The sequence below is a fragment of the Nilaparvata lugens genome, chromosome 1 (genome assembly GCF_014356525.2).
Source record: "Nilaparvata lugens isolate BPH chromosome 1, ASM1435652v1, whole genome shotgun sequence".
In the NCBI taxonomy this organism is placed as follows: Eukaryota; Metazoa; Arthropoda; class Insecta; order Hemiptera; family Delphacidae; genus Nilaparvata; species Nilaparvata lugens.
Window position 1 is genome coordinate 49,856,106 of NC_052504.1, and position 13,798 is coordinate 49,869,903.

The following is a 13,798-nucleotide window of genomic DNA, read 5'->3' on the forward strand; positions in this document are numbered from 1 at the left end:
GGAGCCGCATGTATTCACAATATTTCATCACAATTTACAACCAGAACAAAAAATTTAATTTTTCATGACATTTATTAACATTAAAGCACTTTTCTTTCAAGTGTTTATTATAGACGCTATTATAGATCAAACGTCCGATTGGTTATAAGAAATTCACTCGCTATAGAATACACCAGCTATAAAATTTATTAAGGCGAAATAAAGAATTTGGTTCATTTTATCGAAGCTAAGATCAAACGTTCTGTTCCTACTTTTATCAAGTAACACAATGTACTTCCACTATGTAGTCATTGATTTCGTCTAGTCAACTCACAATTTGTCACAATCCTTTGAAATTTAATAAATAAATGTATTCTAATTATCGTACAAAGGTACTTATTTTTTGAGTAGAGGTACGCTTATTTACATAATTTCTTGAATTTAACTTGACCTGTATCGTTCAATGAGAAGAAGCCGCGTTGACAACGATACAATGTGCGATATGTAGTAAGATTCACATCAAATTGTCACCATTCCTTGAGAATAACATCAATGCTTCTCGTCCAACTAACGCTGAAGTGAATAGCATTATAAAAACATCGACGCGCGCATGAGGGAAATTCGTGCCGCTCGAAGGGAATTTAGCGCTGGCTAAGTTGGTGTAGCGTGTGGCGGGGATTCGGCAGACTATCGGCAGACAGTACAGCATGTCGAGTGGTGGCAGCGGCAGCGATGGAGAGGGCGGAGGCGGCGACCTGGAGGAAGGCGGGGGCGGATGTCCGGTGACGAGCGCATGGCTGGAGGCGGTGCTAGCCGAACACCATGGCCTGCCTGCCGACTCCAACAACGACGACCTTCTCACAGTCGAGCAGCTGTCCGCCCGCCCCGGGTGTGATGCCGCTGACAGCGTCCTCTCCGACATCCTCGCCGTCTCCGTCCGCTACCGCCTCCACGACCAACCCCGCCACCTCCACCTCATCGTCAAACTCCTGCCCCAAGATCCCTTCAGTCGCTACTTTGTCACCGAGGCTCAGTTCGACCTGCGCGAAATCAAGTTCTACACCAAGGTGGGCAACACGATCCTCCCCAAAATATTCTCTCAATAAAATGTCTTTCCTTTTCCTCATCTACTAGTTGGTTTTCAAAGTGCCTTGTGTTATCGAAATAGCCAACCATTTTCTCAACTAGTATACGTGATGATTGGAATAAATCATCTTCGGAATCGGGTGTGTGATGAAGGGTGCTTTGCCATTTCAATAACATTTAGTCTCTTTTTCTACAATTTGGTTTTTATAGTGCCTTATCATGTCCAACCTATTTATTGACTAAAATACGTGATGATGGAAACGAAATGACTGAATTCGAGTTGGTTTTTCATAGTGTCCATTGGGATCCCACAAATGTGTTCTTTCAATAATAAATTGATGTCTCTCCTTTTTCCCAAATGGTTAAGAATCACATTTCCAAAGAAGATTTTTGATAGTTTATTGTATGTTCCCACAAAGTGCTCTTCCAATTAAATTTCTATACTTTCCCCAACTAAAAAACGTGATGATGAAAGAGATCATATTTTTCAATGTAAGTGTCTTGTGTGATGGTCTAACCCAGCCCAACCCCAGGTGTTCGATACTTGTGATAGTGATATTGTGATGTGCAATGTATAATTGTGAGGTATAAATTACACTATCAATTCATCAGCTAACGCTGGGTTGCAACAGGCACAGGCGATTTTCAAAATGTTGATAAAGAATAAGCAAAAGTAGCAGGTAGGACAACGATGTTGTATTTGCACAAGACGTGAACTAAGTAATGAGAATGAAGTTATGTTATAATATTATAGTCAAAATAATTGTAGATAAATAAAGGTCTACAGTGTGTATAGACTTCATATGTGGATCTCCTACACCTGTAGCCTCACTCAATATCACTATGTACAAGTGGGAATATATTTATACAATTGGGTGCTTATTATTCCACTTATAATAACTTTTAGTCGACTAATTATGAGGAAACATGAAACATTTTTAGTTTCCAACCACAATACCAAACGAATTCAAAGTTTACAAACATACTACTCTGTCATCAGTCAATCAGTAGTCAATTAGTAGTGCACGAAAGCACAGTACCTTCCTAAGAAGGTAATAATAATAGTACCGGAAACTTCTAATAATTATGCACTATTTTAACGATACTATAAGTTACACCTTATAAAATTGAATAAAACTAGTCATGATTTAAAAAAAACTGTTGTTAAAACCTGCGAGAAATGGATTATTCTGATAATTGGAAAACTTGCTGTTTGGAAACAATACACATTCATTGTAGAACTTTTCTACCAAATTGTTCATTAATGACATCATTGGGGACTTTGTTGGTAATTAAAATCAATATTTCAAATTCTTAGTTCAATGACTCAATGACATAATTATATTATTGTTGAATTTACAATAGGGATTGAATTTTTTTAATTAATGGGAATCCAGTTGGAAAAACCTTTCAAGATATAATGACACGGTATTATTTTAATTTCAAAGACCAATGCATGATTAGTACTCTGCAGCTAAAATAGAAAAACAGCTAGCAGAATTGTAGGTTATGTACTTCATTTTAATACAAACAATATGAATCCATCGTTTCTGCTATATAATATAATGAGATCTATACTTTATAAATGGTATTATTATTACTTCTTAATTATTCATGTAGTTGAAAACCTAACCCAGTCATCTAGTTTGATAAATTTAGCTTGTACAATAAACTTATTAATCGTCTTACATTAAGAGTCGATATAGTAGCCTATAGTATTTCATTAATAAGGATACTAAATTCATGTTCAGGTGCAAAGTAGCTTTTTATCTGTAAAATTTTAAAGTACCCTAATATTTACTGATAGTAGAATGAGTTTCAAAGGGAATTAAGTAATCGATCGATTCATATTGATTGATTCAATTTCAATGCAGTTCAACTGCATTGCAATTGACTATGATCAATTGAAATGAAATTTGAAAATATGATAGAATAGATTCAATTCGAGCGTTACTATTGTGACAAATTAAATCAAATTTGAACATTGTTTAAAAATATACCTCTCACTTTGGCCATGAAAAACCTCAAAAACGAAATAAAATGATTAATATTCAATCAAATTGTCATATAGTAAAGATACATTATAAATGTGGAAAATAATGATAGGAAGAGAAACAGGCAACAAAACTGGTGTGAGTCACGCGAATGTTCAATATAAGTGCGTCAGTATGAGTTATTATGAGCATCGATTGGCGAAGCTGAGTGCTAGATTGTGATAAGACTCGCAGCAACACTCCCCGACCCCGCCACAATATAAAGCCATCTGTGAGTAGACAATGTACATTATCATTTATCATCACACAAATGCATCTAGTATACAGTTTGAAGTTCCGAAAAAATTAATCATGATTTTTTTAGGCAGGGTAAATCTAATTAAATTTAAGAAGAGATACAAATAGGGCAAACGGTTATCTCTATTTTTAGAATTTGCATGTTCAAATATCAATTAGAACTTTTCGTCATGAGTGATTCATATATTCTAGCTATACTTTCTCAGAGAATTCCACTAATGAGATCGAAATTCGACTGATACAAAATACTAATTTGAATTAATCAAAGTTCTTCACAAGAAAACTGAACATTTGAAGATTTTCAATCAATTACTAGTTCACGCACCATACCCTATCATATTCTGATATAAGATATTATAGAAGAGACTAATGGTTGAAATGAGATTTTCGATGTATTCATTTTATTACTAAATTTTATCAATATAATCAAAAAGTGAATATTATTGGCATAAATTTGGTCTTGTTAGAATTAATTGTTCTTTTGGTCTTTGTCTTGAAACCCCGTCCACTTTCGAATCCGTATTAAATTCATCGAATAACCTCCTATGTGGTGAACTACATGTCTAGTCTTGTTTGTCTTTCTGTTGTAGTAATATGTAAATAAGGCTTTGACAGTGGAGAATAGGTATTCCATGTGAAACGAATATCATGACAACGATGAGGGGGGGGTGACAAGTGCCTCAATATTGTTCTAATTATACAGAAATGTACATCAAGATTCAGACTTATATGTAGAAATAATAATATTTGAATATTATTTGCAGGATATTTAGAAATATTACAGCGTTACTAACTTAGAAAACACACCTCGTGAATAACACTAGCAATGAAGAAGAGATATTCCATCAAGACAATAAACTTGTAGAAGAACAGAGAGAAAAAAGAGCTAGAGAACACCAGGCTCAACATGACATCTTTTCAGTTTCTTGTTTGGTTATAATTATTTTTTTCCACTATTGCAATGAATGATTGCATGAAAATATAATATTCATTGTATGAATGATGAGAAGATTTTTGAATTTTTACAAACGAACTTTGATATGGTTCACTATAAAGATCCATTCCACGAGAGGTATTCCATCTAGACAACATTTATTTGAGAATGTTCTGGGTTAGAAGAGGTATTCCATCAAATCACACCATTTTCAATTCAAATCTTTGTAACCAATAAAAGAGGCACTCGAACAAACCCACGCCATTTCCAATTAAAATTTTGTCCTAGAATTAATTTTCTTTGATAAAGGGTTTTAAAGAGGTTGGAAGGGGTATTCCATCAAATCCACACTATTTCCAATAAAAACCTTTGTGATCAATAGAAGAAGCACTCCAACAAACTCACACCCATTTCAATTAGAATCTCGTCCAAGAATTGATTTCATTTGATGAAGAGTTTTGAAGAGGCATCCATCAAACCGATACCAATCTAGAAATGACCGACACATGTCAGTTTGGGACAATAGGATCCTGATGCATGTTTGTGACAGGTGGTGCCAGACCTGCACAGCCTCGACTCGAGTGTGGAGCTACCCATTCCGCAGTGCTACCACGCGCGCTACACGGCCGACGTGGAGTCAGTGCTGGTGCTCGAGAACCTCAAGGAGCGAGGCTACGAGGGCGTCGACTTCTCCAAGGGCCTCACGCTGCCTCAGGCCGAGTCCGCGCTCGAGGCTGTCGCGAGGCTGCATGCACTCGGGCTCGCCTTCAAGGTACTTTCAATCAGTCAATACTCTATTTATTTCGGCGATTCTTTCTGAAAACTGAGGAGTTGGTTGCCATTCAATGTACCCTCCTATTCAGTCTCCATTTGATTTAATAAATACTTTATGAAAATCGAGAAGATAATTATTTATCATTCACCACCAAGCTTTAAGGTACACTTCCTTCTCAATTACTGCATAATTATTAACATAAAGCAGAAAGAGAGGAATTTACATTTTCATCCATCTTCAAAGTAACTAAATCCACCTCATCCATCGGTGATCATTTTTCATTTTTATTAAGGAGTTACTAATTATTATAGAAATCACTGATATCATCTTTGGTTTTTTATATAAACACAACTAGTTTCAAGCACTCATGCCATTTTCAAGGAGTGGGGTAAGCATGGGGTAAGCGATAAGGTACATCTTAAGTTTTTTATTATTTATAAAATTCTTTTCAATTATTATGTTTTAACATTTTGAAAGGATTATTTGAAATTAATCTTGAATTATAATACATCCTCCCTTCAGATTGTTTATAGATTTACACTAGTTTCAAAACAATGTAGTCTATCAAAATTATTCAAGGAATTTAACTTTTTCATATAAATCAACTTTTAATATAAAAATCTTGGTTAGCTAAGCTATCTAAACCAAAACTTTCCTTTACAAAGCTAGTTTCCAGTGATATTTTTCTACATTCATACATGCTCAAACGTGTTGTACATTAATTCACTCACAACTGTTATACAATAATACTGTTTTCCAGTAATTCACTCACACCTACATTACACATCAGCCCTCTCTAGTTGGATGTCTCGGCTGGAGGAGAAGGGCAACTGAACTAGGTTCAGTACCTAGCCACCCCAAGCTAAAAGCAGTGAATCCAAATAGACGTGATAGAAAATGATGTGTGAAATGAATTGCATTTGAGCCAGCTCTAATTGAATGTTCTTCCCAACGAGTTGTCAACACTGTAGATGTAGGTCTAGAAACAGCTGGCAGCTGCGACAACTACCGACTTTTCATCCGTTTTCCACTGCTTTCAAGTCGACTGTACTTATTCATGCAGCATTGCCATCCTCACTAGGCCGGTGCATGCTGTTAGAGGTGGATGTGATTGCATGCATTCAATTTTTATGAGAACAATTTGTAAGCAACTTTACGAGTAACACCAAAAGACATAGATCAATGGATGAGGTCTAAAACTAAACTAAAACGATAACAATTGACAGCAGTCCAATCTAGCCAGCTGACAGCTGAACCTAGACCTAATATTACAGTTGTACCAGCTGGCTATGCCTACATTCATAAATTATTATTGAAATAAATGTACTTGAATTTGACGAGATTTGAATTTGTTTGACAGATAAGAGATAAAGTAGCCCTGGACGAGCACTACCCGTTCCTGTTCCAAACGGCTCGCGCATCCGACTCCTATCAACAGCTGGTGGAGCGAGGCCTGCCACAGCTGGCAGCCTTCCTGCGCACGCAGCCCCAAACCGAGCACCTACTGCGCAGCCTGAATGACATCAGGCCGCACACCAAAGACATCATAGCCGCGCTGCTGGCGCCGCAGGAGCCCCTCGCACTCATCACGCACACCGACTTCTGGTGCAACAACCTGCTCTTCACACAGAACGACCAGTGTGCCGTGCTCGACTGGCAAATGGTAACAGTCCACTCACTAGATGCTCAACAGATTGATCCACAATTTGTGTAACAAGTGTGCGAGAATCAACTTTGTCAAACAAGATATAAGGATGATAGATAGAATAAACAGATCAAGAAATTTATCAAAAGATAAATGCCATAGAGATCTATCGAGTTTGGTAAAATGTTTGTACTGTATTCATGTTGCAGACTACACCAAGTCACTTATTGTCGATAATTTTCCAGTTTTATTCAATTATCATTTCCAGCATAATATTTCGTAGTCTTCCCAATGACTAGTTCCAACTTGTGTTATCACCACCTTTCATCAAATTCAATCGTTTCAAGGCTTATATTTCTTAGTTTTTCCCCTTGCAATAATTAATTGTGTGCAACATATTGTACTCTGGGTAATAAATTATGCATTAATATTAATGCATCATGTTATTCAATTGAGTGAAGTGTCTGATACATATTCTGTTCATATTTTCAAGTTGTAATCAGTTCATACAGCGATTAGGCTCATGCATGTGCAGGGGGTCCTGTGTTTTCCATGCTCATTCATTGCATAAGAATGTATTTGTAATAATGTTGAGTTGAAACTTGAAAGAGGAAATTAATTCAAATTTGAATTTTATGTCCGATAGGTAACATACAGCCGGCCAACCAACGACGTGGCCTCCTACTGGTCAGCTCCCTTCCGACGGAGCTGCGTCGTTCGCACACCTCTCACCTGCTGGACCACTACTGGACGACGCTGACTTCCCTCGCGCGACGCCTCCGGGTCGACATCGACGCCGACCTCGGCTACGACCGACGCCGTCTGTCGGCCGACTTCCGGCGGTCACAGCTGCTCGCACTCCTACTCTGCATCGGGTCAGTCGACGTCGCCCTCGGCAACCCCGCCACCGAGCAGCGACTCATCGACGTGCTGCACGACCTGCACGAGGACGGCATCCTGTCGCTCGAGGTGCTCGATCTACCCAAGCACTAGGAGGCGCCACCCACCGTACACCGATTATTGTCACAACAGTACCCGATTCTGAACACTTGTGATTACAATATGATATGAATGTTGATATTTTTTGCGAATGATATTATTTCAAGTAAAACAATTCTGGAGAGAGAAATTATTAGATGTCAATGTTTGGGAATATTATTCCATTATTGAAATGTTTCGTGAGAATGATATATGAATTCTGTACACATGAGTATTCATTATTAGAGTAACTATGAGATGTTAATTATTTTGAAAATGATATTACTACATTATTGAAATGTTTCACATGAATGGTGATTATGAGTTTCTTAGATTTCTCGAAAAAGTTTTGAATTATGCTTGTAAATCTTGGTTTAAGCTTGTTTTTCTTTCAATCGGTGTCATGATAAGTAAATTGTTCCCGCTGACGAGTTTTTCATGAAGCGATGTTTTTATCGAATGTGCCAATAATGTACTTGAAAGGTGAAGTGAGGGTGAAAATACTTATTTACCTCAATGTTTTTTATCATCTGATGAAACTATCTGACTAAAATATTGATTATTGTGGAATATTTATTTATAGTTGAAATGTCAATGATAAATGTTTTTAGGACGTACATGCATACAAGAATGTGTAATGAAGGTAGTATTTAATATGAAATTGATTTGAAAAATGAATTAATTAAAAAACGTAACTGAATTGGTTTTTGAAATGTGCTAAGATCGGAGTACGGATTTTTGGTGGACAATATGATACCCAAGACATCCCTCCCCCCTCTAAACATGAATACCATTCTTCCCCCCCACTGATACCAAAAATCGCACGCCCAAATTCTATCTATCGCTATCAAATTATAATAGTATATATTATTATATTTTAAGATTATTATCATGACTATTGATTACAATATAGGAAATTGTTGTCGAACGAAGAGTTTTAAATATTATATGTATATTAAAATATTGTACCGTATTTGAAAAGTTGCATCTTTCATTCATTGGAACCTATTTTCATCACTATGCATATTGTTGAACAATAACTCTATCAACAAGTTTTAACCGATAATAACAAAATCTGAACAATTAGAACAAATTTATTTGCTATTTTCAAGACAAACAAAATTACAGAAAATGAAATACATTATATTAAGATACTCATAGAGCAAAGGATTTCCTAATTGGAAATATTGTATATTACTAGTTCCACAGAACTTATTTGACCGTGATCAATTACGGTTTGAAATATCCAAGAGGTTCCAGATTTGTTTAAGCATAGAAGTTATAGAATAATGTTCAACATATTCGAAGCATTGATGTGGAATACAATGTTTCAAAGTAAAATTATTCAACATAAATATGAGAAAATACATGAACTAGTATAAATGGTGAGAAAGCTCTAAAACTAGTAACAACCAAGATTACAGATTTCTATCTACTGCACAAAAAACCAATACCAATTTTTAGCTTCAGAGAGTTGTAAAGCGATAAACCTAGTAATAACTCTGACAATAGAGAATAGCTTTCTATCAATTGTACTTGGGAACAAAACTCACTTTTACTACTGTTTTGAGAAGTACGAAGTAAAAAATATGAAATCGAGGATGCTCGATTTTTGACAAGCGTTCTTACTTAAAACCCATATTCTACAACAAAAATGAATACTAATCAAAAAGTATACTTGTTTCCAAAGATTCACTTCCTAACTCAGTATCAAATCCAAGACCACCAAAGTAACAACCCATATTTCCATATATGATCCCAATGCAGTATCAGTTCCAAGTACACAACAAAACACAATAATACAATAAAAAGAAGAGTATGTTTCCGCAGAGCAACCAAAACCCATTTTCCATGCAGAGCTTCAACATTCAACATGTGATTCGTAATGCAGAATCAATTCAGTTGTGATCGATATGGTGGGAAGAACATTCTATTATATTTGATGGGACAAAGTAGGGATGCGGCCCACATCATTCTTGAGACGATCTCGAACGCATCGACAACTAGTACGTGAAGCAATTTCAGAAAGAGAGAGAGAGTGTGTTGCCGAGTGAATTATGACAAGCCGTCGTCGTAACGGAAACGAAAGAAAATTTCGGTCGGGAACCGCAATATTGGATAGAGCGGCGAAATTGAGGAAATAAGGAAACGGAAATAATAAGGAGGATGAATAAGAGGAGGATGAGGATAGGAGGTGGAAGTTGCATGAAGAGGAAGAGTAGATATAGACGTTGAATGAATCAAGGGTGAAGGAGAGGAAAGGGGAAAAACGAAGAAGTTGTGAAATAGGAAAAACAAAAATGGAGAATTGAGGTTGAAGTTGAAGAACTCTTGAAAAGAATGAGTTGAAAATTTCATCCAAATATTAAGCAGATATGGAGGAATAGAATACAAGAGAGAAGCAAGAAGATAAATGCAATGAAAAAAGAGAACTTGAAGGAGAAATGAAGTTAGAACAAATAACTATTTAAGTGAAAGTTGAATGAGGAAGATGTGGAGAGAGTGGGTGGAGGAGGAGAAGATCAAAAGAAGAACGAGAGGGAGCATTATGTCTCGTACCCCTCGTTAGATATGATGTTTAAGAGATTGTGTTAGAAAAGAAAAATAGTAGAAGAGTAGAAAGATGAAGTGAGAGAGCATAATTGATGGAAACTTGGGAATGTTGACTTGTGGATGAATAAACATAAGAACAAGAATCAAAAGTTTGGTAAGGATGAGCAGGAGAAGAAGAAAATAACTTATAGAATTCATAGGGAAAACAGGAGAAGGAGAAGGACTATGTAGAGCGAAACGAAAATCATGACGATTAAGATTATAAATAATTAAATCAAAAGGAGGAACTTGAAGATGAAGGTCTTGTGGATACTGGAAAAACTATAGAAAAACAGAATCAATGGTATGAGGAAAAAGTAGTAGGGGAGAAATAAGAAAAAGCAAAATAGAAGAAGAAAAGATAAAGGATTTTATAAAATAGAGAAGAAAATAAAGGAATGACAAAATGAAGACTTTTCCTTGTATGGTGCGAACGTGACGCACTATCGGCAGTATCTGACGCACAAGAAATGCGAATCAGGCTGCTTTCCCTCATCAAATACTTCCCTTTCCCAGCACTCACTTATACCTCCTCACTCCTCACCCAATATTCAACTCGTGCTAGGCGTATAGGCGTATCACCTCAATTACAATATCTTCATCCGCCTCCCTCTAATTAGGCAAACGAGTCTTCCAAATCACACAACTATGTTCCTAGAATCTAATGTGGAAAATGTTATTCGTACGAACATGGTGCTTGCACAGTGTTGACTTCGAATAATTCAACTAATATTCATATCAAGTAGGATTCAAGTTACAGTTAACACAATGAGTAATAATATCGATGACATTTGTAGGATTGATATTGATGATTTCACAACTACTTAAATGAGAAACTAAATTTTGTTTCGCTGAATCGAGAAATTTGCTACACTACAAATCACAAATATTTGGTAAAGTAAAGCTCAAACATCTTCCGAGCAGCCAAATATGTATAAACTAAAAACTATATAGTTTACAGTGAATGGAGCCGAGATAAGACACGCCCATAGATGACAGCATTCAAACAACAGTCATGAAACACTATCAAATAAAATCTAAATAACCTACAATATGATAATATGTATAGACAAGATTGCAACCATTGGTGGTTGATTCCACTAATCATCAACATCTTCTTCTTCTTCTAAAATAACGACAAAAACAATATTTTATTTTCATTTTTATCTTCTTTTCCTCTTTATAATATGTTTCCTCCTTTTTTGAAATTGGACTACTAAATATATGTTTTACAAAAGAAAGGACGAGAAATAAGAATGTTTTTTCCAAGTATTAATCTCTTATTATTAAGGCACTTACATGATCAAACATATTTACCTGGATAACTATCATAATAATTCAATACATATAAACTAGAGCTTCAAGCACATTTTCAAGAAACAATTTGATGATTCTCCTCTATTCAATGACATGAATTATTGGCAATTCCACTATACCAACAAGTTGTGAGACGGAATACATCTGTGTTAATATAAAGCCATTCTTACCATAAGATGTTATACATCTTTCAAAGTAAACTTGAACTTTCAAAGAAACTAACATTTTAAGAGACAAGTATTTCGAGATTCATTTGGTGATGTTGTATATCTCGATAGCCTACAATAATTATGAATGCACAATTAAACAAAAATTATGAATGCACAATTAAACAAAAACAATTATTTTGCATGTACATTAATGCAGTGTAAGATTAATGCAGCTTAAGATTTGCTAGACAAAAGCAAAGTACCCAGTGGTTTACAATATTTTAGATGTATCAACGAGTTCTACAGCAATTTCTAGATGTTACAATTTCTCATGATTTAAGGGTGGTAGTGTTCTAAGGGCTGTGCTGGATGGGGATGATGACTAAGCATCGGGGAACGAATTAGTGAAGGGGTGAGAAAGGTCTATGACGTCATTATAAAATGCATGAATTTATTAGGTTCATTAGAGTACCATCATTGAAAGTAACAATGATTGATTTAGCTACTTCTAAAGTTCGTGGATCAAGAGTCTTCAAAATTCACAATAGTACTCACTTTTAATTGTCATCATTGTGAAAAAGTATGGGGGGCATTGATATTATTCATAAGCAATGCTGGGATTTCATAGTGAATCTCACTATCGACTTATTTTACCATAGACTGCTTTTTAAATAATTCAGATTGATAAGAAAACAAAGATATTGTCAAATTTCACAAAAATTTAACTAAAACAGAACCATGGTTCTGTTTTAAAGTTTTTAATAAATTGTTAGTGAAATTTGACAATATCTTTGTTTTCTTATTAGGGAGAGATTTCACAACATCACCATCAATTCTACTAATTTTTATTCAGATTGACTTGGTGATGATACGCAGTGTTAATGCAGCTCAATGTTTTCTATTCAAATCAATAAACATTATTTGTATCTATCACTAAAAATATCGGGGCACCGAGCTTCGCTCGTTATTTATTTATTGACTTTTGAAACCGAACACAATTCTTTAAAATGATTGGGGAAGGACTAACAGGCCCAGCCCAAAACTGCTTTTTCCCCGAATTTTAATTTATACACTATAAATAGTCCAGAAAGTAGGTTATGTTCCATACACTTGAATTCAGGTTCAATTTTCTGTTCAAACATTTGAAAACAAAAAAGTTCTAATTTAGATTATTTACAAACCAAATTAAATAACAAAATAGCACTCACTAATCACTTAAAATTGTCAAATAATGATCAACTTTGAAAATTATGATATACTCTAGTTTAGAAGGATTATCATGTCATGTCAACAAATCAGATTATGTTGATCAAGTCGATTAAATTTTCTCGCTAGATAAAATTTCTCGCTGATTGATTACACAGTTGGAAATAATAATTCTGTCTCTCTCCCAGGCACTCACATCTTCTGTTATTGACAGATGATGAAACTGTCATATGTTTTTCCAAGGATGAAAAATTGTTATTCTTTTCATGTCCTTCAGCGAGTTTTCCCAGGTATGAGACCTTGTGCAATCGAATTTTTATATCATGAACCTACTATGTTCCAAATTTCGTGAAAATCGTTAGAGCCGTTTTCGAGATCCGTTGAACATAAATAACCAGATATAAAACACTACTTATTGACATGGGCTGCTTTTAAACTAATAAAACAAAATAAATCTTATAGCACCCTTTATTCTTTAAAGGTTCAACTATTTTAAAGTTTTTTAAAGAATAAAGGGTGCTATAAGATTTATTTTGTTATACCAGATATAAAAATATAAACAGACATACAGAAATTTCTCGCTTAATATAATAGGATTTCAAGTATTCATCGTTGACGAGTCGACTATTCAGTATTATTCATTCTTGAAGAATATTTAATGGAAGAGTAAGTACGTTAAAGGGACATAATGAACTAAAGATGTTTACTTGCAATTACCAGATGATGTCCCAGCTACCCAATTAAACTATAGATTAGATCGTCTGACGAGGTTTTTCAATGCAGTGCACATTATTTACAGAGCCTGAATTTTACAAAGGAAAAACCTTGAAAGTTTGATGATCGGGC

At 35.3% G+C, this 13,798-nt stretch overlaps 2 protein-coding genes across 3 annotated transcripts in view; one reads left to right on the top strand and one right to left on the bottom strand.

The window, feature by feature from the left end:
* The window catches only part of LOC111045130 (E3 ubiquitin-protein ligase RNF19A), a 145,438-nt gene that overhangs the window by 21,573 nt on the left and 110,067 nt on the right, over positions 1-13,798 (bottom strand). The window lies entirely within an intron of this gene.
* LOC111045131 lies at positions 665-8,669 on the top strand. Its single transcript, XM_022330438.2, is given in 5 exon segments — positions 665-1,046; positions 4,841-5,062; positions 6,426-6,728; positions 7,357-7,384; positions 7,387-8,669. Coding segments are annotated over 5 exon segments (1,230 nt in total). The 5' UTR covers positions 665-686; the 3' UTR covers positions 7,704-8,669.